This window comes from Oreochromis niloticus, linkage group LG8 (assembly GCF_001858045.2).
Source record: "Oreochromis niloticus isolate F11D_XX linkage group LG8, O_niloticus_UMD_NMBU, whole genome shotgun sequence".
Taxonomy (NCBI): Eukaryota; Metazoa; Chordata; class Actinopteri; order Cichliformes; family Cichlidae; genus Oreochromis; species Oreochromis niloticus.
Window position 1 is genome coordinate 17,079,471 of NC_031973.2, and position 27,121 is coordinate 17,106,591.

At 37.5% G+C, this 27,121-nt stretch overlaps 2 protein-coding genes across 2 annotated transcripts; both read left to right on the top strand.

Moving 5' to 3' along the window:
* The first annotated feature begins 289 nt into the window (after positions 1–289).
* Positions 290–2,935, top strand: LOC109203262 (integrin alpha-D-like). The gene is made up of 5 exons (XM_025909583.1): positions 290–978; positions 1,669–1,810; positions 1,946–2,059; positions 2,139–2,249; positions 2,431–2,935. Exons 2-5 carry the CDS (start codon positions 1,691–1,693, stop codon positions 2,521–2,523), a joined length of 438 nt encoding a protein of 145 aa, XP_025765368.1. The 5' UTR covers positions 290–978; positions 1,669–1,690; the 3' UTR covers positions 2,524–2,935.
* A 4,546-nt stretch (positions 2,936–7,481) lies between these two features.
* LOC109203257 (integrin alpha-M) lies at positions 7,482–25,294 on the top strand. Its single transcript, XM_019362660.2, has 30 exons — positions 7,482–7,518; positions 10,944–11,046; positions 11,233–11,336; positions 11,806–11,876; positions 12,307–12,421; positions 13,876–14,003; positions 14,131–14,276; positions 14,579–14,729; positions 15,871–16,021; positions 16,253–16,326; positions 16,465–16,585; positions 16,723–16,862; positions 16,989–17,135; positions 17,227–17,439; positions 17,534–17,667; positions 18,857–18,999; positions 19,111–19,262; positions 19,380–19,505; positions 20,724–20,797; positions 23,032–23,173; positions 23,263–23,361; positions 23,456–23,535; positions 23,620–23,706; positions 23,805–23,874; positions 23,969–24,067; positions 24,177–24,257; positions 24,381–24,491; positions 24,652–24,765; positions 24,845–24,955; positions 25,141–25,294. The coding sequence occupies exons 1-30, from the start codon at positions 7,482–7,484 to the stop codon at positions 25,237–25,239; spliced, it is 3,423 nt and encodes a 1,140-aa protein (XP_019218205.2). The 3' UTR covers positions 25,240–25,294.
* The last annotated feature ends 1,827 nt before the right edge of the window (positions 25,295–27,121 follow it).

The following is a 27,121-nucleotide window of genomic DNA, read 5'->3' on the forward strand; positions in this document are numbered from 1 at the left end:
TGTCTTGAGTTCAGTCAGTGTGTTATCTGTTTTACTTTCACAGACTGTGTCCTATGTTAATGTTTCTAGTTTTGCTTCCCTTGTCTCGTCCTGCCTGATTACTCCCAGCTGTGCTCTCCTCCTGTGGCTCATTCCCCCTCGTTATCCCACAGTGTATTTAAGCCCCATGTTTCTCTTTGTCAGTGTTGCGTCCTCCAACATAGCTGTGTGATTCTCCCTGTGTTTCCATGTATGATTTAGTATTAGTTTTCCCAGTTTAGTTTTGTTTTTTGTTTCCCTTCCACGCCAGCAATAAAACTGTGTTTTTTGAGTTTACTTTTTGTCTCTGCGAGTTTGCGTTTGGGTCCTACTCTTGCCTGCACACAGCCGTATTGTGACAAGCTGGACATGAACTGGAAAAACACAGCATTAGTTTTGAACTTACTGTTTCTGAATTAACTTTATTGTTAACATGCAAAACTACTTCTACTGAAGTACTGGAAATAAATGAGCCAACATTTCTCCAGTAGCACATCCCTTCAGTAAATGTAAACTTTATTAAAAACTGTACAGTTTTCTACTTTTGTATTTACTTTCTATGTCTATGTATTTGTTGTTTTTGACCCTAGGGAGAGCCTGTGTAGTTCTCAACTGTTTCAACAGCAGTAGCAAACTACATCTACTATCTTATGAAGTGTCTGTCTGAGATGATTCTTAGATAGCTTAGATAGGTATGCAGAGGACTTTGATGTTTTCCAAAAGCATATCAACAATATTAACAGAAATCTTGTTCCCATTAACCAAAATGGAAAAGCACAGCTTGATGGCAGAACACACAGATTGTTTGTTCGATTCACCTATGTTTCCTTTATTCTGTAAATAATGTGTAATATAAACGCTTTTCACATCATGCTGTGTTCCACAGTTGGGGTTTGAGATCAACTGCGGCACTGACAACAAATGTGTCGATGACCTGAAAGTGGATTTCAACTTCACCGGGTGATTATACAACAGACAGGGAAACTTTACCATTCCCCAAGAAAGCGTCAAGGTCTATTATACTTTACACAGAGACAGGGTTCAAATACTCAAGAAGCTGTTTTTTTGACAAAAATAATAAAGAAACACGAAACAAAAGAGGCATCAATCCACTTACACAAAGTTAATCAACAGTATATCAGTTCACCAGTGGGCAAATGGGCTTCTAGATGAAGAGAGCATCAAAAAATCATCAATTCACACATATCTCTTCTCTACACACCTTTACACTAATCTGCAGGTTAAACCAGGGGTGCATAAAAAACCACAGTGCAAATGCCCCCACCAAAGGCACCCAGACACCTCCATTTTAGGCCCCCAGGTTCTTAATAAAACAAAATACAAAAGTCATTCATTTTTCAAAAAGATTAGAAAAACCATCAACTATGGCCTTTCACATACAACACATTCATAAGTGTCATACATTAAAGGGCTCAAAGATTTGACACAATACACAAAGTATAATAAAACATTGTATTTAGCATCCACATTGAAGCACAGCATATATGTTGCGTACTACATATTTTGAATTCTAACATATTGTTGGAATTCAACACAAACACATGCTATATTTAGCTTATGGAACGTTCAACAACACAGTGCAGTCTGTTTTCCTCTCCCTTTATTCTCATCCTCCTTCATACTCCACAGATCCTCAGAGGTTAAAGTGGGCATGGATGAGCTTTTGGATGTCACAGTCACAGTGGCGAACAGAGGAGAAAACTCCTACAACAGCCGTGTTATTCTCACATATCCAGCTGGACTCTCCTACAGGAAGTTCACCATTCAGCAGGTAAGGCATCAGGATCGAGTCTGTATAAGTTCATCACTGATCTGCTGCTCTTCCAATCCATCCAGCAGTCATTTTATTTTCTAATAAAGGGAAGAATTGAGTGCAAGTCCTTGGACAGTAAATTTTTTTCCATAGATTGGAATTCAATCTGCTAAATTCCTCTTGACCAGTACAGCCACTGTGGAGTATGACAAAGAACAATACATCTACTTTTCAACAGGGTCTAACAACAACCCTCCTGTTCGCAAGGTGATTTCAAATTACTTCCTTTTGTTTGAGATGTGCAAGATCTTAAATGTCATCCACATTGTGTCTCTTCATCTCTCAGATTGTAGCAGAGGTAGAAGTGTACCCTAAGCCAGATTTCACTAAAGCCATCATTGGAGGATGCCTGGGAGGGTTGGCTATTCTGGCTTTACTCACTGCTGGCCTGTATAAGGTGAAAGACTCTTCTTACACTTTTTCAATTCATTACACAGCTTTAAGATTTTAAGAGATCATGACCAGTTAAAAAAATGTTAAAGGTTTTTATAGTCACTCATATAGTTACTTTCATTCATTTTTTTTGGAACTGTAATACACAATTTTTGCATTTTTATGTTTTTTCCTTGCACTTCTAGGCTGGGTTTTTCCAGAGCAAATATAAACAGATGATGAAAGAAAGTGCAGAAGATGGTCCAGGGAATGATGCAAGTGCACTCACAGCAGAATAAGAAAATCACATTTGTAGTTGTACATTTACTGTATATGAAAAATTTAAGGCCCTTCTGATATTTTTCGGAATGGACAGTGTGTGTAGCAATGTCCATACTACCACATTTGATTCAAGATAGCTTGTTGTGTTTGAAATCACTCCTTTGCTTGCTCATTGACTGTTATCTATAATAGAGGCGCCTAGCTGTGTCCTTCCATTACCTTCAGGAGCAGAAAACTGCTGAAATTAAATCATCCGAGCAGAAAAATACAATTGTCAATCAATGCCTTAAACTTTAGACACCTGAGGACAAAAGAGACACAAAGTCTGAATACTCAAATAAAATGGATGAGATTAAATGTAGTCTGTGAAAGTCCTGTGATGCATTATGTTAGGAAGTTTTCAGAGTGACTTTTTATTTTTTGAAGAATCTTACTCTCTAATCTGATCAACAATAAAAGATGTTTTGTCAGCTTTGTGTTGTGAATTTTTACTAATCATCAGTGTTTATCCTGTGCAGCATGTGAACACTCATTATCTCACTTTTAATAAGAAAGATAACATCAGCATATTCTTGCATATTTATGTATTGGCAAAAGGACCATCATTTTTACAAAATAATGCTATAGAAGCAAAAGACTTTACATAATGGTTTTTTTTTGCATGGTCTCACTGAACTCTGACACCCGAGTTTTTGCTTTGGTCACCGACCTGGGACCTAAGGTGTCCTGAGCCATGTGCACTTGTTGACATCCTTATATTCATAAATGGTGTTCTTTATGAAAAAACTGTGATTTGCACAGAAGTCCAGTGACAACATTTTTGTAGAGTCTTAGTGGGACTACTGAGTCACCAGATGAAGGACCTTCAATCAACCCACCCAGTGACTCCAAGAAGGCTGGATACTCTGACAGTGAGAGCGGTATGCCTACAGTAGGGCAGGCTGTGCCCCCTGGGCTGCGCTATGCTGGGCCATGCCCAGCCACCAGGCAGCATTGCCCTCACCCCACCAAAATAGCCCCTGGGACACATAAACCCCTCCAACATGGTAAAGTGGTGATTCACAGAGCTGAGGGAGAGAAGCAGTGACAGCAATTGGGCTAAGAGTTGGCAATGAGCCAAGAGAGAGGAAGAGTCTGCATTAAGGCTCAGGGCCATAGATGGCCGACAGAGAGCAGAGAGCCGGGGAAGGCTGAAAGTTGCGACAAAGGAGACAGAACACCTGTGTTAGACTTAGAGCTGCAGCTGGATGAGAGTGAACAGAGAGCCTGCAAAAGGCCGAAAACTGTAGAAGAGAAGAGCCTGAATTAGGCTTGGGGCTGCTGATGGCCAACAGAGAAGAAAGAGCCTGCAAGGCTTAAAGATGTGAAGAGAGAGCGGCTGTTCTAAGGCTTCGGGTCGCACAGGCTGCTTTAGAGCAGATGTTATAGAACGAGAGCCAACGAGGGGCTGAGTATTGCAATAGGTTTGCGATCTAGATTTCTAGAGATAGAAATGTGTTTAGATGTTAGCAGGAAACAATTATCCCAGCCAATGACTGTATTTTCTACAGTCATTGATCCCAGCCTACCTTCACAAATGGAGAAAGCTGATCCTGCATGTGAGTAAATACAAGTATCTTGGTATTATGCTTGACCATAAACCGAAATTGGATTCTTGGACTGAATGCCTGTGCAGCAAGGCAAAACAGAGAACTTATTTTGTGAGGAAATGTTTATCCTTAAAGATGGATCCTAAAATGCGTGTGTTTCTGGTTTTTAGGCTTCTTCTGGCATTGTTTTGGTTTCTACTTTAATCATTTGTATTTCTATTTCTCTTAGTTTTTTTCTGCACTGGTTATGTTTATAGTTTTAGTCTTTAGGATTTTGTTACTGTTCCTCCCCTGTATTCCATGTTTCATAACTAGTCTCCCTTGTATCCTAATATTGCAATAAGAAATGCAAGAATTCATGAGACATTAGAAATGTAACAGGAAAGAAGAAGTAGACAGCACAGGGGAAATATAAGAAAATTAGATACATTAAATTTTATATGCTATAGGGTATATGTACTAAACGGGTAAATTATTGTGATGCTTCAATCGTAGGGTGATCTGCTAACACATCACCCCTTAACTGCCCTAAGATTTATATAATAAAACAGAACCAGTTCACTTCAGTAAAAACCAAAGTTCTGCCAAGACAGGTTTAAAATCGACCATAAAGAAATTAAATAACCAATCTGTTTACTAAGTGTTAATATTGATTTGCACATTACCACCACAGTACTGTTTTATAAAAACAGATAGATAATATGTGGCAGGAAACAGGCCGACAAACTCATTCATTAAAGGTTTTGCTCTTAAAATTACAGTTTCGTAAAAGTTAATTTGCCGATATTTTCAGTTGATAAACAAACTTATCATTGTTCAAATGCCCTCTAAAGTCTGGAGTGGGTTTTCAGGTGGAGATATTATATAGCAGCTGGGTTTAAGGAAAAATGAGCACAGCTTTAAATATCCACACCATCTGTGTTAGTATCAAAATAAATGCCAAAAATGAGATTGTGCTGCTTTTTACTTAAATGTAACATTTTTACCTAATATCAAAACATTTTATGCACATGTATTAAAAAAAAAATGTTTGTTAGAATATCAAACTGGCTGTACTCAAAGAAAGGTGTGGTTCAGCATTTGCAATCTTACATTGAGAAACAATATGCTAAAAATATTTGACCTGCACATTTGACCTGACCATCACAAGTCTTAGCAGCCAGGTTAAACTGATGCATCTTAAAAGACTAGAAAAAAGGAGGAAGAAAGGTCTAGATGTGTAAGAGGGTAGTGGCCCCTTCAACCTCTGTGCTCTTTCTCAACTTGTATTACAAAACACAGATCCAGTGACAAGTCTTGTATTATATACATTTATTCTTAAAGAGCCTGAAATATCATCCTTTTAGAAAATTTAGAAAATTTTGAAATCTTGACAGTATTAAATTAATCACCTTTTAAAACATGCAGCATATTATCTACTACCAGAGGTGGGAAAATAATGAAGTACAGATAATTCATTTCTGTACTTGAGTATTTATTTTTCTGAAAACTTTTGACTTTTACTCCCGGCGTTTTTAAACAAATATCTGTACTTTCTACTCCTCACGTCAAAACGGGCTCGTTACTTTAGGATTGACCCATTTTAGGGGAGTTATTATTTCACGTCACTACGGGCCTTGACACATCAAACCGATTTGAGCCTAAACAGGAACAAATGAAAGGTCAGAGTTAAGATGGGCATAAACTGTGTGATATTTTTTCAGTCGCGTTTTTCAGCTCCTGCTCAAACTTTATGATTGAATCGCAGGTGTTAGAAGTTCGTTGGTCATGATGCATGGTCTCACACTATACAGCCCGATGCTCTGATGCGACCTGAGTGCTCACACTGCGTCTATAACATGAAGTGATAATATGAAGTTTATAACACAAAATCTGTCTCTCGCTCTCCCCCTCTCTCCTTCTCTGTGTTTCACTCACACAGACATACACACCACCATCAACTTTGCTAAATTGCTAATGAAAAACATTGACCAGGCAGCTGCAATTGAGCAGCAATGTCCATCTCTTTCATGGTTGTTGCGATCGTGATAATTTTGTGAGGCCACATCGAAAAGGCTTGGATGAGCTTGCCAAAGTTCTACAAGTTGTGCCTCCATGGCTTGTGTCCAGATCACTCTGTACTGCCATGCCTCTCTGTCCTTTTCACTTGCATTCTGTGTTTGCGCATGTGCAGTGTGAGAGGTTGCGTTGATACCCTCATGAGGGGCAACAGGATTTCAAACAGGTTTGATTTTCTTGCGACCATATGGTTGATGATCAGGAGCTGGTTGTGAGGGTGTTAATCGCTTCTCGTTACCCCATGTATACTACATGATGCATGACAGACGATTAAGGCAAGACTCGGGCCGATCCCCAAAATGGTCACACGACTGAAAAATCATCTCAAAATGGGCCAAAAATCACACAGTATATGCCCAGCTTTAGGCTACATAAAGGGTAGTACAGATAAATTTGAAGTTAAGATGATGATGGTTGTATAGTGTATAATATAAAGACAGCATAAATGGTGTTAGTGTAGAGGATGAAAATCAACCAGGACAACTCGTGAAACATCTGCTGACGTCTTGTTGAATTCAGTTGTGTAAATCAACAAAGAGCAGCAGGTCACAGCCTGATCACAGCTGGGACACTGAGAAAATCTACTGATCCTCTCAACTGAAATTATTGTGAAATATAATTCCTTTATTAGAATTAAAGTTTAGACTTAAATAAAGTTTCTATTCTATCACATTAATGCAGTAGAAGGTTCAGTTAGCAATATTTCAATAAAAAGAGGTGGTAGAAATGTTCTTCAAGGAGCTACTTTTACTTTTTTACTTTGAGTGCATATCAGAGCCAGTACTTTTTCACTTTTATTTAAGTTTGGACTATTTTTAACACTAGTATCTGTACTTCTATTTAAGCAAGTAATGTCGGTACTTTTGCCACCTTTGTCTACTATATTATATATAGTAGACATTTATATTATATATAAATGTCTACTATATAGTAGAATAGTGCAAAATATTATATTTTGCACTATTCTACTGTATATTACTGTATACTTGTATTCTATTGTACATATTGTATATCTTATTACTCTGTTCCTCTGTCTCTCTTGCTGCATTGAGCATGTGTATGACAAAAGAATTTCCCTCGGGATAAATAAAGTTCTTCTTTTCTTGTCTTATCTTATCTTACTACTGACAGTGCTGTCATCATTGTGACTCCTCCTGCCAAAGAATTGCTTTAAATGGTTGCCTTACCTTTGTTATCACACCCTATGATTTCTGCATTTTGGTTTCAACAACTGTTGTGATACTTTCAGCAGAACACTCAACTCATAAATAAAAAACAAAAAAAACCCCCAAACAAACGCTTGAATTATTTTTCATGGGACTAACACAATGGACTGGATAATTCGTGCTACACTGTTCTCATCAGGTAAGACAGTTTTTGTGCCTTCTGATTTTTCACTCTGTAATAATAAATGTGTGCAAATATTGAAAACATTACAGGCCTTTAAACAAACTAAAGCTAAATTAAAGCTATAAGTGTTCCTACTAAATATTCAATTCAATTTTATTTATATAGCGCCAAATCACAACAACAGTCGCCTCAAGGTGCTTCATATTGTACAGTAGATTGTACAATAATAGATACAGAGAAAAACCCAACAATCACATGACCCCCTATGAGCAAGCACTTTGGCGACAGTGGGAAGGAAAAACTCCCTTTTAACAGGAAGAAACCTCCGGCAGAACCAGGCTCAGGGAGGGGCGGCCATCTGCTGCAACCGGTTGGGGTGAGAGAAGGAAAACAGGACAAAGACATGCTGTGGAAGAGAGACAGAGATTAATAACAAGTATGATTCAATGCAGAGAGGTCTATTAACACATAGTGAGTGAGAAAGGTGACTGGAAAGGAAAAACTCAGTGCATCATGGGAATCCCCGGCAGCCTACGTCTATTGCAGCATAACTAAGGGAGGATTCAGGGTCACCTGATTCAGCCCTAACTATATGCTTTAGCGAAAAGGAAAGTTTTAAGCCTAATCTTAAAAGTAGAGATAGTGTCTGTCTCCCGAATCCAAACTGGAAGCTGGTTCCACAGAAGAGGGGCCTGAAAACTGAAGGCTCTCCCTCCCATTCTACTTTTAAATACTCTAGGAACAACAAGTAGGCCTGCAGTGCGAGAGCGAAGTGCTCTAACAGGGTGATATGGCACTACAAGGTGATTAAGATAAGATGGGGCCTGATTATTTAAGACCTTGTATGTGAGGAGCAGGATTTTGAATTCAATTCTGGATTTAACAGGAAGCCAATGAAGGGAAGTCAATACAGGAGAAATATGCTCTCTCTTTCTAGTCCCTGTCAGTACTCTTGCTGCAGCATTTTGGATTAACTGAGGGCTTTTCAGGGAGTTTTTAGGACTTCCTGATAATAATGAATTACAGTAGTCCAGCCTAGAAGTAATAAATGCATGAACTAGTTTTTCAGCATCACTCTGAGACAGGATATTTCTGATTTTAGAGATGTTGCGTAAATGGAAGAAAGCAGTCTTACATATTTGTTTAATATGTGCGTTGAAGGACATGTCTTGGTCAAAAATGACTCCAAGGTTTCTCACAGTGTTACTGAAGGCCAAGGTAATGCCATCCAGAGTAAGAATCTGCTTAGATACCATATTTCTAAGATTTTCAGGGCCGAGGAAAATAACCTCAGTTTTATCTGAATTAAGAAGCAGAAAGTCAGCGGCCATCTGGGTCTTTATGTCTTTAAGACATTCCTGCAGTTTAACTAATTGGTGTGTGTTATCTGGCTTCATGGACAGATAGAGCTGGGTGTCATCTGCATAGCAGTGAAAATGTATACTATGTCTTCTGATGATACTGCCTAAGGGAAGCATGTATAATGTAAACAGAATTGGCCCCAGCACCGAACCCTGTGGAACACCATAACTGACCTTAGTGTGTGAAGAGGACTCTCCATTTACATGCACAAATTGGAGTCTATTAGATAGATATAATACAAACCACTGAAGCGCAGTACCTGTAATACCAACGTGCAACGTGCTCTAACCGCACTAATAGAATATTATGGTCAACAGTATCGAACGCTGCACTGAGGTCTAGCAGGACAAGCACAGAGATGAGTCCACTGTCAGAGGCCATAAGAAGATCATTTGTAACCTTCACTAAAGCTGTTTCTGTGCTGTGATGAGCTCTGAAACCTGACTGAAACTCTTCAAATAAGCCATTCCTCTGCAGATGATCTGTTAGCTGTTTGACGACTACTCTTTCAAGGATTTTTGAAATGAAAGGAAGGTTGGAAAGGAAATACATACAACACAGCAACATTCTTAATAAGAAAAACTGTAGTATCCAAAACTAACATGGACTATAAATCATTTAGTGAAATAATATCCAGAAATACTTTAGTGATGGTCATTACTGTATTTACATTTTAGCCTCTGCTAACACAAATTAAATGTGCGATTAGCTCAGTTAGCTTCTAGCTGTAAATAGCATTGTTTTTTTCGTTTTTGAAATTCACTGATTGAAGAAGTCTTTCATAAATAGTTTTACTGAAACAAACTAAATGCTTGATTATAAACCATTAGAAAATGGTAAAACTGAATTTAAGATCCATAGATAATGCATTTATCATATCTGCCTGACTACCTTGTGCAGGGCTACAAAAAACAGGACTGTTTGCACCACAGTGACATCATACTTCATCCATCCAATGTATTTATGACCCTGCACTCACCTTTGCTATAGGTGGTTATTTTTTAAATTCTTTATTTTTATTTTTTAATGCTTGTTTTATTTTATTTTTTAATTGAACACTAGTATACATTCACATAAAAATACACCTGAAAAATATAAATGCACATATGAAAAAAAGCAAACAAGTGAAGAAGTACATTTTTTCTTTAACTGATGTTGAAAATATCCAAACCTGTGACAATAAGAAAAAGCAGAACTTGAGGGCGTACCACTCTTACAAAATGTATTTTAAAATAGGTTTTGCAAAACTTTGAAATAATGACACTGTCATTGTTGAATACTGTGACATGAAGCAGGAAACAAAAAAGCATTAGCACTATGTGACGTATTGACTGCTGTTAGCATGTCCATAAAAGGAAGGCTTTATTTGTGTGGCAAAAATAAATAACCAGACAGCTGTAGGATCGCAACAATACACAATTTTTACTGGACAGTAGTCATAGCAGAAATAATTTTAGGTTCTGTGTAGTATTTTAATATTAAAAGCAATCACATGGGAATGACTTTAATTTCTCATTTGGGCATTTACATTCGCAGTATCAACTTCCACAGAGAGTTTTTTTTGTTACTTGTGTATGGGTGTGGCACGTATTGATGAATCTGACAGACAGTTCAGGAGGAAAGATGAATATGCACACCAGTGAAATTTTCTACACAGTTCAATTTTTAGTACTGCAAAATAAGCAAATGTATACAGTATATTAATAGTTTTTCAAACTATAGTATAGCAACAGCATCTTTTCTTGAAAGTTTTAAGTGTCAGTATTTTGTTTTTGACAGATGGAGTAAGATATAAGAATCAAAGACACACAACTAATTCCATAATAAAATCTTAAGTATGTTTTTCAAGTGAATAATTACCTGCCAGTATGTTCAAATCTAGTATCTGACTTTTGTGCTCTCAAGTGGCAACTAAGGAAAGGTGTGACTGGATTCCAGAGGTGGAATGAAAGTAACACAAAGACTGTATGGAGTTCCTCATATGTGATTAGAATAAGAGATATTATAACCACGTTATCATCTTTTACAGAGACTTTAAATAAAATTACTGCTGTTCTTCATTCTTCTTTAATTCTCAGTGTTAAATGCTGCACTTTGTTTCACTATTGATCCCGTGGCTTGGAAGGCCCTGAATAACTCTGCTGCTGGTTTTGGGTACCAGGTGGTTCAAAGACAATCAGAGTAAGTCACAACATACATTGTTATGTTGGATGTCGATCTATAACTGCATGTTTAACAATCATTTCTGTTAGGGCCCACAGTAATAAGCAAACAAGCATACAATACTTCTTAACAGGAAACATATGGAGTTTATTTAACCACAGTTTGCACTCTAGACTTCATTATTGTCTGAATTTATTTCCTCAGTTTGCTCGTCAGTGCTCCCCTTGAACAGTATTCACAAAATGGAAGAGGGAAAGTATATAGCTGCACCACATCTTCCCAAAACTGCCAAAATATCCAAATTGAAGGTAGGTAACCAAATGTGATGAAACTCTGACAGTAACCATGTTGACATCAAAGAAATTCCCCACAGACGCTGGCACAGAAACTTGTTTAACTCAAATCACAATAAGTAAATATCTTAGTTTATAACATCGAGACTTCAAAACTAATATTATCTTGCCAAATGATGAAGTAAAATAAGCAAAGAAGTCAATGTTATTAATAATGTTATTGTTACAATGTTTCTTTTGTAATTATTTAAAACTTTAAAATGAAGCAATAGTGAAACTGAATCCTATATGCATTGATAGTAAAGCTCCCTGTTTTACATCCTGGTTTACAGTTGAGAGAAGTTTCAATGTCTAACACCTGTCATATCAAATGGGGAAGTGTTTCAGTCATGGTTCTTTGCAGTCATCGATTTGAGTCTTGTTTTCTTCTTTTCAATTGCCTTTTATTAGTATTTTAAAAAAATATTGAATGCTTTCAATACAGCACCAGATTTTGCAGTCAACATGTCACTTGGTCTGACAATGAAAAGTGATCCCACGAACCAAAACACTGTGGTGAGTTACTGAACTGCAGACACTATGAGTACTATGTTAAAAGCACTGAGGATCAACATCCTCTATCCTTAAATGTCTTGTTATTGTTGCATGAAGGTCATCCCATGAAAAACCAGTGTGCCTCCCATCTGTCCTTCACAGAATCAGGGGGTACAATAACTTCAGTAGAAGTCAATGCAAAAATGTTATTTAAAAACATGTATGCACTAAAAATTTTTACACACCCCAGATACTTTGGTGGCCTCTAATGTGGATTTTTAAATAGCATTAAGGGACACATTTGAATGGCTTTAAATAGACTGAAGTTATTTTTTAAAATCTTCATATTCTGCTGGATCATGTGAGATTTTTTTTCAGTTTTGGTTGATTTTATAATGAATGAACTGTTGTTTATGGGACTTTATGGGAACTTGACTTTGTCTCCTCTCAGGTGTGTGGTCCAACCATTCCAAAGGACTGCAAAAGTATCACCATGTACAACGGTGTGTGCTTTCACATGGACCGATCTAATACATTTGGACCACCTGTACCTTCTTCTCCAGACGGTAACAATAAATGGAGTTTGTGAAAATGTGCCCTTAATAATTAGAGTCCCGGTGCCTCCTTAATAAAAATCTCTTGCATTTTTACTTGAACATAGTCTTATAATTATTTATATTTGTGCTTGTATAATCTGAAATCAATTGAAACTGTCTCAAGACTTCCCTTATATATTCCAGCAATTAAGGGTTAATCAGAAACAGTAAATAGAAAATTATTCTCATGGATGAATATAAGTATAAGTTGTATGATTTGTTGTTGTTTTTTTTGTTTGTTTACAGTTTTCCCCTCTAAGCCTTATTTCAGATTGTCTGTTTGGAATAATTGTATTGTAGTTTTATCCAAAGAGCTTTTCTGGAGGGATTTGCCCTGAATTCATCAACACTGAAACAAATGCTGGTAAAATTTGAGCTAGCCAAGATTAAATCTACAGCATAAAAAGTAATTTGATTCTAAGGATCAGAATTTTTTTAAGATGGTCTCTTCAATTATTCAGAATGGAATAACCATATCTGCATGTAAAATGAAAGTGTTATTTGAAAAACAAATACAAAAACCCCTTTGATTTCAAAGTCATTACAAAAATGAAACTAAGCCTGGTTGTTTGGGTTATGCAATGCATGACAAAATGCAAGAAGACTAGTACAGACACACAAGATCTTTGGGGAAAAAAATCAGAAGGAGACCGAGAACTTTTGACTTCCCTCTAAAGCTACTTACAACTTCTTTAAAGCTCCGTATGCAAATAAGTAATGTAATATGGTTTCCTGGAGAAAATAATTTGTGTTGCTGTGTGTTACATTACGGTGTATTCCTGTTACATAAGAACAATGTAAACATGACGCTACTGTCGCTCACACTAACACAAATTCCAACCCTAACAAGAACATACAGCACAGAGGGTCTGTAGTGTTGTAAGTTTGAACACAATGCTGTATACACTCAGCTTTAACATCATTCTGGGTTGATTCAAAGCGTTGTGTTAGCACGCTGTCTGTACAGATGTTTGCAAACATCTGATGTTGTGTTAGCAGTTTAATGCAGCTGTTTTTGTCCTGGATGGGGTTTGGATGTTACCATCATGCTCGTGTCCCTTCATGGTCAAAAAATAAAAACAAAAATTAAAATAAAATAAAAGTATTGTCCAAATCTCCACCATTTTCCTCCCCCCTGCACAAACCATAGATTCTATTATTGTAATACAGGAAGAAAATTAAAGTTATTAGAATTGAATGCAAAAATCAAGGCTACAAATAACTAAATTAATTTAATAACAAAATTAGGCTTCTATAAGCATTTTTAAGACTCATTTAAACTAATTTAATCTCTTAATCTTAATTTCTTCTTTTCTTTCTTCTTCTAAAAGACTAATCCTCTAAATATGTGGGTATTCATAGTCGATTTGCTAAAGTGTTAAAATTCACCTAAAATAATCAATTTCAATCCATCTCTTTGATAGTGTGCCCGACACAAGTAGACATTGCTTTTCTGTTGGATGGTTCAGGCAGCGTATCTATCTCTGATTTTCAAACAATGACAAAGTTTGTGGAAGATCTAATCAAGTCATTTCTGTCAGTTGATGCACAGGTAAGACACTGTACTACCTGTCAGTCATATCATATTACAGACACAAATACTTCAACTGCTTTTCATTTATCTCCGTAAAACAGGGCTATTTTATATTTTTTGAATATTGTTTCTCCCTTTTTTTCAGTTTTCTGTTTCCCAGTTCTCCTTGTTACCCCGGGTTCATTTTTATTTCAAGAAATTTTCCTCATCTGGATCACTGAAGACTGAAATCGATGGAATCAAACAGCTGGAGGGATCTACTCATACAGCTAAGGCCATCAGACATGTTGTGTAAGGGTTTCAATGATATTACTTAAGCACTACAATTAAATCATCTGGACAGACTTCCTGTGCAGATAATTTTTTTGTGAGACTGACCACACTAAAACCTGTATTGACTGATGCAAGAATTTTAAAGAGAAACTGGCATTAGCTGGATCTGCAAAATACTAAAATGTCCATGAGCGATAATACAAAACAGATGGATGCATGCCAAAGTAATAATCATTCATGCAATTTACTCTATGATCAAAATATGCACTGTAAAACATGTTTTATATTGAAATTAGATTTGTTTATTTTTAATTTGACAGAAACAACGTTTTCACACCACAAAGAGGTTCCAGACCAGATGTGAAGAAAGTCTTGATAGTAATTACTGATGGACAATCTGATGACCGTAAAGACCTGGAAAATGCAGCACAGCTAGCAGGAAATCAAAACATTGTTCGATTTGCGATTGGGGTAAGTACCTCCATTATTTAAATCTGCATAATGTTGAATTTTATGCTAATGATGTGTTTTGGTTATTTATTGGAGTACAGTCACATGATCCTGTAGTATATGGAGCAAAGTAATGAGCCACCTACACACCTCCAGAAACCATGGAAACCAGGGCCATACCATCACACTGTTTTTACACTATTGTTAATGTTAATTTCGCCTCGATTGGCTTCCCTTCATTGGCTCCCTGTTAAAACCAGGATGGAATTCAAAATCCTGCTCCTCACAAACAAGGTCTTATAATCAGGCTCCATCTTATCTTAATGACCTTATAGTACCATATAACCCAATGGAGAACTTCGCTCTTGCACTGCAGGCTTACTTGTTGTTCCTAGATTGGGAGAAATAGAATGAGAGGGAGAACCTTCAGTTTTCAGGCCCCTCTTCTGTGGAATCAGCTTCCAGTTTGGATTCGAGAGACAGACACTATCCCTATTTTCAAGATTAGGCTTAAAACTTTCCTTTTTACTAAAGCATATAGTTAGGGCTGGATCAGGTGACCCTAAATCCTCCCTTAGTTATGCTGCAATAGATGTAGGCTGCTGGGGGATTCCCATGATGCATTGAGTTTTTCCTTTCCAGTCACCTTTCTCACTCACTATGTGTTAATAGACCTCTCTGCATCTGCACGGCAGATGGCCGTCCCTCCCTGAGCCTGGTTCTGCTGGAGGTTTCTTCCTGTTAAAAGGGAGTTTTTCCTTCCCAAAGTGCTTGCTCATAGGGGGTCAAATGATTGTTGGTTTTTTCTCTGTATGTATTATTGTAGGGTCTTCCTTACAATATAAAGTGCCTTGAGGCGATGGCTGTTATGATTTGGCGCTGTATAAATAAAATTAAATTGAATTGAACTCGACGAGGAGCTGCATTTACACTCCCAGCATTTACAGCTGATAATCGAATATGCAGGAGTGGTATCTAATTACAGTTCCATCCTTAAATTTCAATAAATGAAAAAGCAAAATTAATAATGGAAACATAGACTGTATTAATGTTTGTATTAAACAGACTGTATTAAACTTTGTATTAAACTGTATTAAAGTTTTAATAAAATCAGTAAATAATGTTGCATGAAAATGTAAACACATTTTTTAAACAACCCTAGGTGGGGAATGCATTTATTCAGCCTAAAGCAAAAGAAGAACTGCGCACCATTGCATCGTCTCCCTCAGACAATCACGTGTTTCAAGTGCAGAACTTCAACGCACTTGAAATAATCCGGCAGAGTTTGCAGGACAAAATTTTTTCCATTGAAGGTAAATCATATATTTAACATTCAAAAAGCTTTGTTAAAATTTCTGTAAATGTTACATTGCATTATTGTATCATTGCTTGTGGCTAAAGGTCAATTTCACTAAGCATTAGTGAAATGAAAAATAACTACTGAGGCACCTTTATAACAAACAGATATCATTACACTAAATTACTGGTGTAATGAGTTGTATTGTGTCCATCAATAAACCTTTATATATTTTATATTTTTACAGGATCTCAAACCGGTGGAGTCTCACTGAAAATGGAAATGTCTCAAGAGGGATTCAGTGCAGTTATTGTGCCCGAGGTAAATGAAACTACCTGAAATACAACAGACAGTCTAGTCATAGAACGAAAGATTCACACACTTTTTATAAAAACAAGAGTCCAGATTTTAAAGGTAAAATAAATTGTATATAAAATGTATTTCCTGTCTGCATTGTAGGGAATTCAGATGTCTATTGTTGGCGCAAACCAGTGGAGGGGAGGCTACGTGCAATACACAACAGGAGGGGAGAAGCTGAAAACATATGAGGATGTGTCTTTGGAGCCTGACAGTTATCTTGGTAAGAATGTTACAGCTTTAACAATCTAACTCATACACATGTGTGCATGTATATACACAGCTCTGCTGTAATTCTTTCACACAAACACTTGTATCAGATTCCATATCCATTTCTCTTTTTGCCTACCTAAATTCTAGGTTACTCCATGGCAACTGCTGAAACCCAAAGTGGTTCCCTGACAATTGTTGGTGCTCCAAGATATAAACACAGAGGAGTTGTGGTCGCTGTTAACAGAGAAAGCTTTGAAAACCAAAAAATAGAGCCCTTGGCATCACAGGTATGAATTTACAGCAAGACAAAACTGAATGGGATTATAAACTGGTAGTAAATACTTTCTTAAATACAAATTGTTTTCATTTGGCTTTATGCGATTATTTTTATCAATAATGTGTTTCTTACACAGTATCAGACTGGTGAATATTTTGGGGCAGAGGTGTGTACCATGGACATAAATAACGATGACATCACTGATCTAATCTTCATATCAGCCCCAATGTACATGGAGCCTGATAGAGAGGGAAGAGTTTATGTTTGCAGATTAACTGGTTTGGTAAATCACAGTTTATCTACTGCAGTTAAATTAATCGGTTTATTTGTCAACTTTCTTAATGACCATAAAATATTCACTCTCTTCCTTTCAGTTTGTGGAGTGTAATTTTGATGATCCATTAGTACTAAGAGGACATGCAGCTGTCAAAGGAAGGTTCGGCTCTTCTCTTGCTGTACTGCCTGATCTAAACTCAGATGGATTCAGGGATTTGGCAGTTGGAGCACCTTTGGAGAATAATGGTGAAGGCAGCATCTACATATTCCAGAGTGAAGGAGGAGGAAGAATCAGTCCTACTTACTCACAGGTACACGATATCGAGGAATTCACAAAGATGACTAAACTCATTTATCAATATACAATCTGCAGCTTAACTAATTAAAATGTTTTCATGTACACAGAGAATTATTGGCTCTGAGGTCCAGTCAGGACTGAAGTTCTTTGGCCTGTCAATCAGTCAGTCGTCTTTTGACCAGAGTGGGGATGAACTTCCTGACTTAGCGGTGGGTTCAAAGGGTAAAGTTGTTTTACTGAGGTAAGTCACAGTCCAGATAGTCGAGTCATGCATTATTGTTATCTGTGGTAATTCCACCATTGTTGTTAATTTGCAATCTTAACAAATGCACTACCTGTCAAATCTTAGGCAAATTTGAAAGGTCACCATTATAAGAACTGCACATAGGTTATATATCAATGAATTTATCATAAATGATTAAGTCATTCATTATAAGGGATTTATGATTTTTAAAGAAATACAGATCGAGGGTAAAACTGTTGTCTAGAAGTATTAGAAACAAACAAAAGATAAACTGGAAGCTAGGACTAAGAAACTTGGAATTAACGACTAGGAGTGAAGATGGAACAAAAGAAAAGAAAAGAGCAGACACACAGCAGACAGAGATGGCATGACAAAGATCGGAGGGAGACTGAGGACTTAAATACATGCGATCATGAGAGGATGTGCAACAGATGGAAGGACAGCTGAAACTACTTACACACTACCAGCACATGGGAAGCAAACCAAAACACAATGTACACAGGACAGGAGACTGTCAAAATAAAACGGGAAGTAACAACACTGAGAAACAGACTAAGACACATGGACTTGACATTAGGACTGGGAGTAACCTGACAAGGGGACACAACAGACCGGGGTAACAGGAGGGAGCATAAAACACAGGGACAAGAGATAAACAAACATGGTAAGAGGTACCTAAAGACTAGATGACAAAACTAAGACCACAAAATACAAATATTACACAAAGCAGAAACAAAACTAAAAGAGCCAAAACCAGGAACGTAAACTGAACTGTAGAATATTAAATAAGATAGAATCATAATGTCCAAATACATAAACACAGGATCATGGCAAAAAGTTTATCGAGTCAAAAGGATTAGACATTTTTTTCAAATACTTTTACCACATGATGAAAAATGCTCTGCTGATTTAAAAAAAACAATGGGAAATAGGTCTATGTAGGTGTACACCTACATAGATATTCCATTAAAAAGCATTCCTGATTTATAATTCATTATTCCATAAATCATCATCTATCATTTAAAACATTTTAGGACTATTAGATGTTAAATGTCTCAAAATGTTTGAGCTGTAGTTGTTCATGTGAAATGTTAGGGCAAAGGAAATATTAGACTGAAGTCTTGTTACTAATTCAGGTCAGAACAAAAAGTCAAATCTTGTTCACATGTGTTTTCCTACTTTCTAGATCAAGACCTATAGTAATGGTTAAAGCTGAGGTGTCATTCAGCCCAATCCAAATCCCTACTCAGAATGCAGACTGCTCAAAACCATTGGAGAACACAGCTGAAATTTGCTTTACCATGAGCAGAGTGTCTACAGTCAACACAGGTTCATCATTCTCCTTGCTTTTTCTGAACTACAAAGCCACTGCCCAGCAATTTAATGTTTTCTAAATGTATGTAAATTGCAGCTATGAAATCAAACACTGATTTATTCCAGCTCAAGCAAGGATTAATTACACTTTAACACTGGATGCCACTCGCAAACCTCCAAGCAACCGAGCATATGTTGGTGGGAAACGAGAGCAGTCAGGATCACTTACTGTGGACTTACTAAGAAAAAATTGCTCAACTGTGAAGTTCCTTGTTGAGGTAAAACCAAATAACAACATCAGAGAAAGTTCAACTTGGTGTAACATTATATTTTGATTGCCATTTTGTTTTTAAGAGTCATCCAACACTAAACTCAGCACTCATCTCTTCTTGCAGGCCTGTCCAGAAGATGCTCTCAATTCACTTTCCAATGAGCTCAAATTCAAGTTTGATGGTTTGCCCTCAAACACAAATCTCAGACCAAGCCTTGCCCAGCAGGCTCAAACAGCAACCATTTATCCTGTAAGTAACCTTTATAGGTACTTTATTAACCAGATATCTGAGGGCAGACTTTATAAAATTATTTTTTTTTAATTGTGTTTTTTATTGGCATGCACTTGAAGAATACCTTCTGGAGAGATTTCAGTTGAAGTACTGGAAGTACATGCATCAACATCACTGCAGTGGAATCCCACTGCAATAAATGCAAGCTGCTTTCCAGAATATTATTAGGAACTTTATTCCCAGTAACAACAGCAGGCACAGCTACATATTCGGGGTCATTACTCAAAAAAAGTTGCGTATTAGAAATTAATTGTTATTTTTCTTAAAAGTAATCCAATGTGCTACAAAATTACTAAAGTAGTTTATTACACTGATCATTACATTATTTCCTTGTTACTCCATGAAATGACCCAAAATGCATTGTCTCATAAGTTATAAGTTAATAATATAAATCTTAGGCTACAGTTTGACACACCAATGCAATCCCTATCCCAATGAGAACACACATATGATCTTTCCTTTAGTGTTTACATATAAACACAAAAGATTTCAAAATGGTTGCAACAGTGATTCTCCTTTAGAAACATTAATGAATAGAAATGGAGGCTCCAAGCTCGACTGCTGATCACTGCCTTTCTTACCTGATTGGGCTCTGGCAGCTGGGCTGGGGTCTGCATACGCTCAGCTTTAACGTTCCTCTGTTGGCTAGTTTTTTTGCTTGCATGCTGTCTGCGAAGATGCTTCCAATAATCCAATTTGTGTTAGCAGTGCAAACAGCAGCTGTTTCTGTCCTGGATGCAGTTTGCATTTTACCATTGCAGTCTTCTCCTCTTGTGCAATAAAAAATAAAAGTAATGTCCATATATCTACTGTAGATCACTCAACTATTTCCCTCCTCCCACACACAAACTGAAATGGGCTAATTTTAGCACAAGTGCGCAAGAAGAAAAAACTATTTTGTTTGATATTTTTTCCCTTTCTGTCCAACCAACCAGCAGATAACTAAAGGAACCTCTGAAACACAAGTAACAATATAATTGTAACTGAAGTGTAATTACTGTAACACATTACATTACTGCATTACTGAAAAATATAAGGCTACTTTTTACTTTATGTTACACCCGGCATTGGGTAGAACACACAAATAGTTTGCTAGATTTATCTATACAATGTTTATATTTATTCTGTGAATAATGTGTAATATAAATATTTTTGACATCACACTCTCTTCCACAGTTACAGTTTGAGATCAATTGTGGAACTGACAACAAATGTGTTGATAACCTGGAAGTGGATTTCAATTTCACCAGGTGAGGCAGAATTACAAAACTTTGTTTAGCTTTGCTTGTGTTTTTAGTAACTTGCTAGGTTTCATAACTTGTACACTTAAACTTGAAAACTTGAAGTTTGAAGCACAGATATTTTGGGACAGTTTGATATTTAGTCTCCATCATTTTATCCTAATAAGAGAGACAACAATGATAACACACACACACACACAATGGTGATAGTATGTGATTGAGAGATCACCACGACATATTAAGATTAAAGAAACAAACCCAACAATAGCAGGGAATATTTAGTTCAAAATTATACCAATCCCCAAGAAGGCAATGAGGTTCACTAAACTTTAGACACTGTCATGAACCGAGTTTCTCATGAATAATGCACCCATAAGCAGACTCAGCACAAATTTAGCAGCGAACTATATACATTTTATTTCTTTTGTGAGAAAACAATAGCAAACTATGAAAGTGAAAGTTAAACTCAGGCCTGAGGAAACAGAAGCAAATATGGAGGTGAGTGCGGAGAGAAGCTGCGATTGGGACCGTGGGAAAACTGAAACAGAAGAGGAAACAATTACGAGAGAGAGCAAAGCAGGATAATGATGCTGCGTGCTTACTGTCAGAGCCAGACCGCGGAGCTCGAAGGGGAAAAACGTCTGTCAGAGAATCTAGAGGGATGAAGTTACAGAGGCTGTTATCCAGCGTGCAGGGCAGGCAGGAGGATAGGCAGGTAGGACCACTGAGAGTGGCTGAACGGAGCAGCAGACTGTACTGGTTGAAGTAGTCCTCCTGTTTAGTCACAGTAGTCCTCCTGTGGTTGCCTGTGACTGGCGTAATTGAAGAGCCATCCAGAAACATCCAGCACAATGCTCCCACAAACCATGACAGACAGAAACATGGCTCAAATCATTGAGAAGTTGGTTTATTGACGGTTATTAAAGAAACATGAAATCAACGAAAGGCAACGAGCAAGGCTGGGTATACTTGTATGCACGTGGTTTGGTTTTCCCAGCTAGATGAGAGGGTTACTTTCCTACACCATTGGGTTTGAAAACACATCTTGATTGTCAGTGTACCCCAGCTTCCTTGAAGTCCCTGTATGGGGTGGTTGAAGATGCCTCTCCTGGGGACTAACCAACTAATGCTGAAGGGTATGCTCCAAGGGACCACACTCTTCAGCCCCCCCTGGAAGGTGGAAAGTAAAGCTCATCTATTAGTTGAACTGTGGATCCAGGAAAAAAATGCAGTTGTTCTCATAATCATGGAACACCGGACCAGCTCTTGACCCAAGTGAGGTTGTGGCACAGTGTAATGGGACTTTGTCAAACCAGTTCACATATGCTTTGGAAAACTATTGGAGAAGGCATTGATGCTCATCCCTTGGGGAATCTTATAGGGGTTTGGTTTGGCTGCTACTGTTACAGGCCATTCAGTCCCTGTACAACCATAAGAGTAGTATGCCAGACCGGTTCCTGGTGAGCATTGAGCTCTTCTAGGACTGTCCTTTGCCACCAATTCTATTTACAACATTTATGACCTCATCAGGCGATGACCTCCAGTGTACATGTTGTGCCCTTAAACACCAAATTATGATCCACCACATACACTATGGTGGTTTGCAGTTGAGTGTGAAGCAAATGAAATGAGAATCAACATCAGAAGTCTGAGACCAAGGGCCTCAGTTGAAACGGGGTGTGTGCTCACTTCGGGCTAGGGGCAAGTGATGGGGGAGTGGAGAGGGATATTGACAGGTGGACTGGCATGGCAACTGCAGTGATGTGGATGCTGTACTGGTCTGCTGTAGCAAAAAAACCTATTTCCCACCCATCACCAGGAACCAGATGAGATGGGTCAGCATCTGACTAGGACACCGAGAGACATCCATTCTGATTACTAGAGATTACTCGAGATTTCTTATTGACCTGGGAATGCTTTGATGTCCCACTGGATGAGCTGAAGGAGCTGGATGAGAGAAAGAACTCCGGGAATTTCTGCCTAGACAGAGGCCTCCATGATCCAAACCTGGATAAGTGTCCGAAAATCAGTGGATGGTAATAGCTTTTTTCATAATGCATCATCAGTTATTTTTTGTGTTTTATGATCACCAGCAAATGACAGCAAATTAAAATGATATAGGGAGCTTCCTCACAGCCAATATTAATATGTTAGTATTCAACACAAAGCTATACTATATTTAGCCTCCTACAAGTTCAGCATCACAGTGCAGTCTTGTTTTCTTCTTCCTTTATTCTTGTCAGATCCTCAGAGGTTAAAGTGGGCATTGATGAGCTTTTGAATGTCACAATCTCAGTGGAGAACAGAGGGGAAAACTCCTACAACAGCCGTGTTATTCTTACGTACCCAGCTGGACTCTCCTACAGGAAGTTCACCATTCAGCAGGTAATGCGTCAGGATCGAGTCTGTGTCAGTTCGTCATTGATTTGCTGCTCTTCCAATGCATCCGGCAGTCATTTTATTTTCTAATAAAGGGAAGAATTGAGTGCAAGTCCTTGGACAGTGAAGATGGTTTATCCCAGGGAAGGACAGACTGTACTATTGACAAGCCAATTTTCAAGAGCAAAACTAAGGTTTGTTATTGTGGTATGATTTTGTCTTTTCACTTTTACACAGTTTAACAAAAAAGAGCAATCATTCTGATCTCTCTTCTTCAATTCAATCAAGGCTTTCTTCATTGTCTCATATGGTATCGAAACAAACACTCAACTAGAGAGGAAGATCTTTATCACTGCTAATGCCACCAGGTACTACTCATTTAGTACAGGTCTTTCTCATTTAAGCAAAAACCCCACAGATACAGTTCAAATTATTTCACTTCTCTCTTTCAGTGGAAATCAGGAGAACGCTATTACAAGTGAAATCTACAAAAAGAAATGGATTGATGTGAAATACAGCATTTTCATGACATTTGTAAAGTATGTGTTGTTCTGTTCATTACAAAATAAATTATTTTCAAAGTAACACATTTTGTCTTACACAGTAGGTATTTAATGTTTAAAATATATCTGTTTAGCTCCTTCAGCTACAGCAATTTCACTTTTGGGATGAATAATTTGCAGATACCAGTCCAACAATCAGTCACGGTAAAATATAATAAAATATAATAAATATGACTGTGAGAGTTAGACCTAACCATAATAGTGTTTGACTGCTTTTTCTTTTCTCCCCTTGTTTCAGGTAACAAATGATATCAGAGCGCTTAATTTCACTGTGGTGATCAAGGTTCCAGTGAAGCTTGGTGAAAAAGAGATTTGGGTGAATTTGAGCAGCCTACAGGTAATATATGTACCAGAAGATCTAAAAATGGGTCAAATTTAGCTGTGGGATGGGTGAATGAGGTAAAATTAGGACCAATCACCCTGACATTATTTTAAATGTATTTCAGATTGCAGACTGTCAGAGAGGAAACGATGAAGAACCAAGTGTCAAAGATTTTGTTCCAAAGATACAAAAGGATAAAGTGGTGGTAAGTATGCCTCTGCACTTTTGCTACCTACCTGTTAAAACTGAACCATGGTACAGATTCAAAACATAACATTGTACTGAATAAAAGATTTGTTTCATTCAGTCTTCTTTAAATCACCCACAGGACTGCTCTGTAGCCATGTGCACAGTGTTCAAGTGCAACACATTCATGGGAAGACTGCAGAGCAGCACATACGAAATATCTGCTAACCTCAGTTCAGGATGGATAGAGCAGGTAATTAAAGAATGTTTTTTTTAATTGTTTCATTAATATTTGTTTTTAGAACTGTTCCTGAGTATGTATGAGTACCTTGGTTAAATCTTCAGATATAGCCATTTTACAGTTAAATCAAATCATACCTAATTTAGGCTTAACTCATTTCATTTTTTCTAAGATTGGACTTCAATCTGCCAAATTCCTCTTGACCAGTACAGCCACTGTGGAGTATGACCAAAGCCAATACATCTACTTTTCAACGGTGTCTAACAACAACCCTCCTGTTCGCAAGGTGATTTAGCATTACTTTCTCTTGTTTGAGTTATACAAGAGCTTCAATATCATCCACATTCTGTTACCTTATCATTCAGATTATAGTCGAGGTAGAAGTATATCCTAAGCCAAATTTCACCAAAGAGATTATAGGAGGATCCCTGGGAGGGTTGGCTTTTCTGGCTTTACTCACTGCTGGCCTGTATAAGGTGAAAGACTCTTCTTACACTTTTTCAATTCATTACACAGCTCTGAAAGGTTTTTAGAGAATATGTCTAATTTTTTAAACAAAGTTCAAGAGTTTATATTTACTCATATAGTTAATTGCTTTAATTTTTAAAGTAAGTCTAATGCATGATCTCTGCACTTTCATTTTTCCCCCTTGCACTCCTAGGCTGGGTTTTTCAAGAGGAAATATTCACAGGTCATGAATGAAAAAGCAGAGACTGATCAGGAACCGGGGACTGATGAAAATGAACCCCAAACAGAATAACAAAGCTCATATTTGTTGTTGTACATTTTACTGTAAACTTAAAACCAAAATTAAAAAAGTAAGGAAATTTATGTTTGGTTGATTATCCCTTTGTTGTAACAGTTCTTCTTCGTAAAAAATCTTATAAGCATTTTTATAGCTGGAACAGTCTGCTGGTGGTACCGCCGTGTAATCCATTTATTTCAACAAAGTAACTGTATTCTGAATACCACCTTTTTAAACGGTAACTGTAACGGAATACAGTTACTCATATTTTGTATTCTAAATACGTAACGGCGGTACATGTATTCCGTTACTCCCCAACACTGGTAATAGCATCAATATTATGACAAAGATCTTGATAACCATTTTCTCGGTAAAGACTGAGAGCTATTTCTTTTTACAATAGCGGCTTTAGATTTATTTTTACTTTTTTATTACAGACGCAATAAAATAAAAACCTTTAAGATTATCTGACTAGTAATGGATTGCATTTATATAGTGCCTGGTGGAGGCAAGCTACACCAGTGCTGGTAATGAAAAGAAGGACTTTCTATTGCTTGTAACCTAGCAAAGAATTTCATAAAGGCCTCAACTCCTTGTACGTGTAAAAAAAACCCTTAGTGAAAAAAAGCACCGCACACATATTCAGAACTCGGTCCTACTTAAACAATTAAAACACCCTGATGAGGTATTTTGGTTTTGTGCAGCCACTCCTTCTCAGACCAAAGTAAAGAGTTTTTTCTTAATTTTTTTGAGCTACTTTTACAACAGGTTTTCTCAGTAGCAGAAAACGCTCAATAGACAGAAAAAAACACAGGAACCCTAAAAGAAAACGGCCTTATTTTGCACACATCAAGGAGTCAACAACCCCTCTAATCAATATTAGTATTTCTTAATGCTTGTAACCTAGCAAAGAATTTCATACAGGCCTCATCTCCTTGTACGTGTAAAATAACCCTTAGTGAAAAAAAGCACCGCGCACATATTCAGAACTCGAATAACTTTATTAAAGCAATTTCACCCCCCCCCCGTGGGAAAGAGTTTTCTTTTTTTAGAGTTGCTTTTACAACAGGGAAGCTGGTTTTCTCATTAGCAAGAAGGAGTCAGACGCCCGTCGCCCATAAAGCAAACAAATAACCCCTCTCTAAGCGATATTATTACCGTCGGAGATGCGAAAAACGGACAACCGCTGCAAGAAGGCAGCCCTAAAAGAAAATGGACCCCAGCCTTATTTGTCCCCTGACTGTGCACACAGAGAGAAAAAAAACAGATGTCGGGACGATGAGATAACAAACAAACGCACATCAAGAAGGAGTCAGACGACCGTCAATAAGATCGATTCATCTCAGTCAATTACCTCCGAGAGCTCGGGATGCTTCAACTTCCTCCGTCGGGTACCATAAGCATATAAGAAAAAAAACCCTGAGAAATTATTATTTTTAAGGGAGAGAGAGAGAGAGAGAGAGAATCGATCAAATTTTTCTACAACATGTTATACCACTCCGGGTCAGGAGGGGCGATATAGCATGGACCGGTCGGATGACTACGCCGGATGGAAGCATGACCGGAAGTGTGGCAGCCGCAAGACCGGAAGCGTACCAGGGACTTTCCCTTTGACCTTCGTCCTGCTCCATGATCAACCCTTAAATGTTTCCTCAGTATTGCTGTAATGTAACAACAAAGTTAGTTTTTTAAGATCAGACGGGTCCAGTCCCAAAACATTCCTTACTCATTCCCGGAGTCACCGAATTAGCATCTGTGGCACAAATAAGCTTCAGGGACTGACTTGTATTTTTAGAACCGACCTTAAGAGGCCTTTGACACTTGGATGTTGGCTTAATTTTTACCCAAAGAGAAATTTGATCCTCACAAACTAGTATCAGATAAACAAAAACAAAAA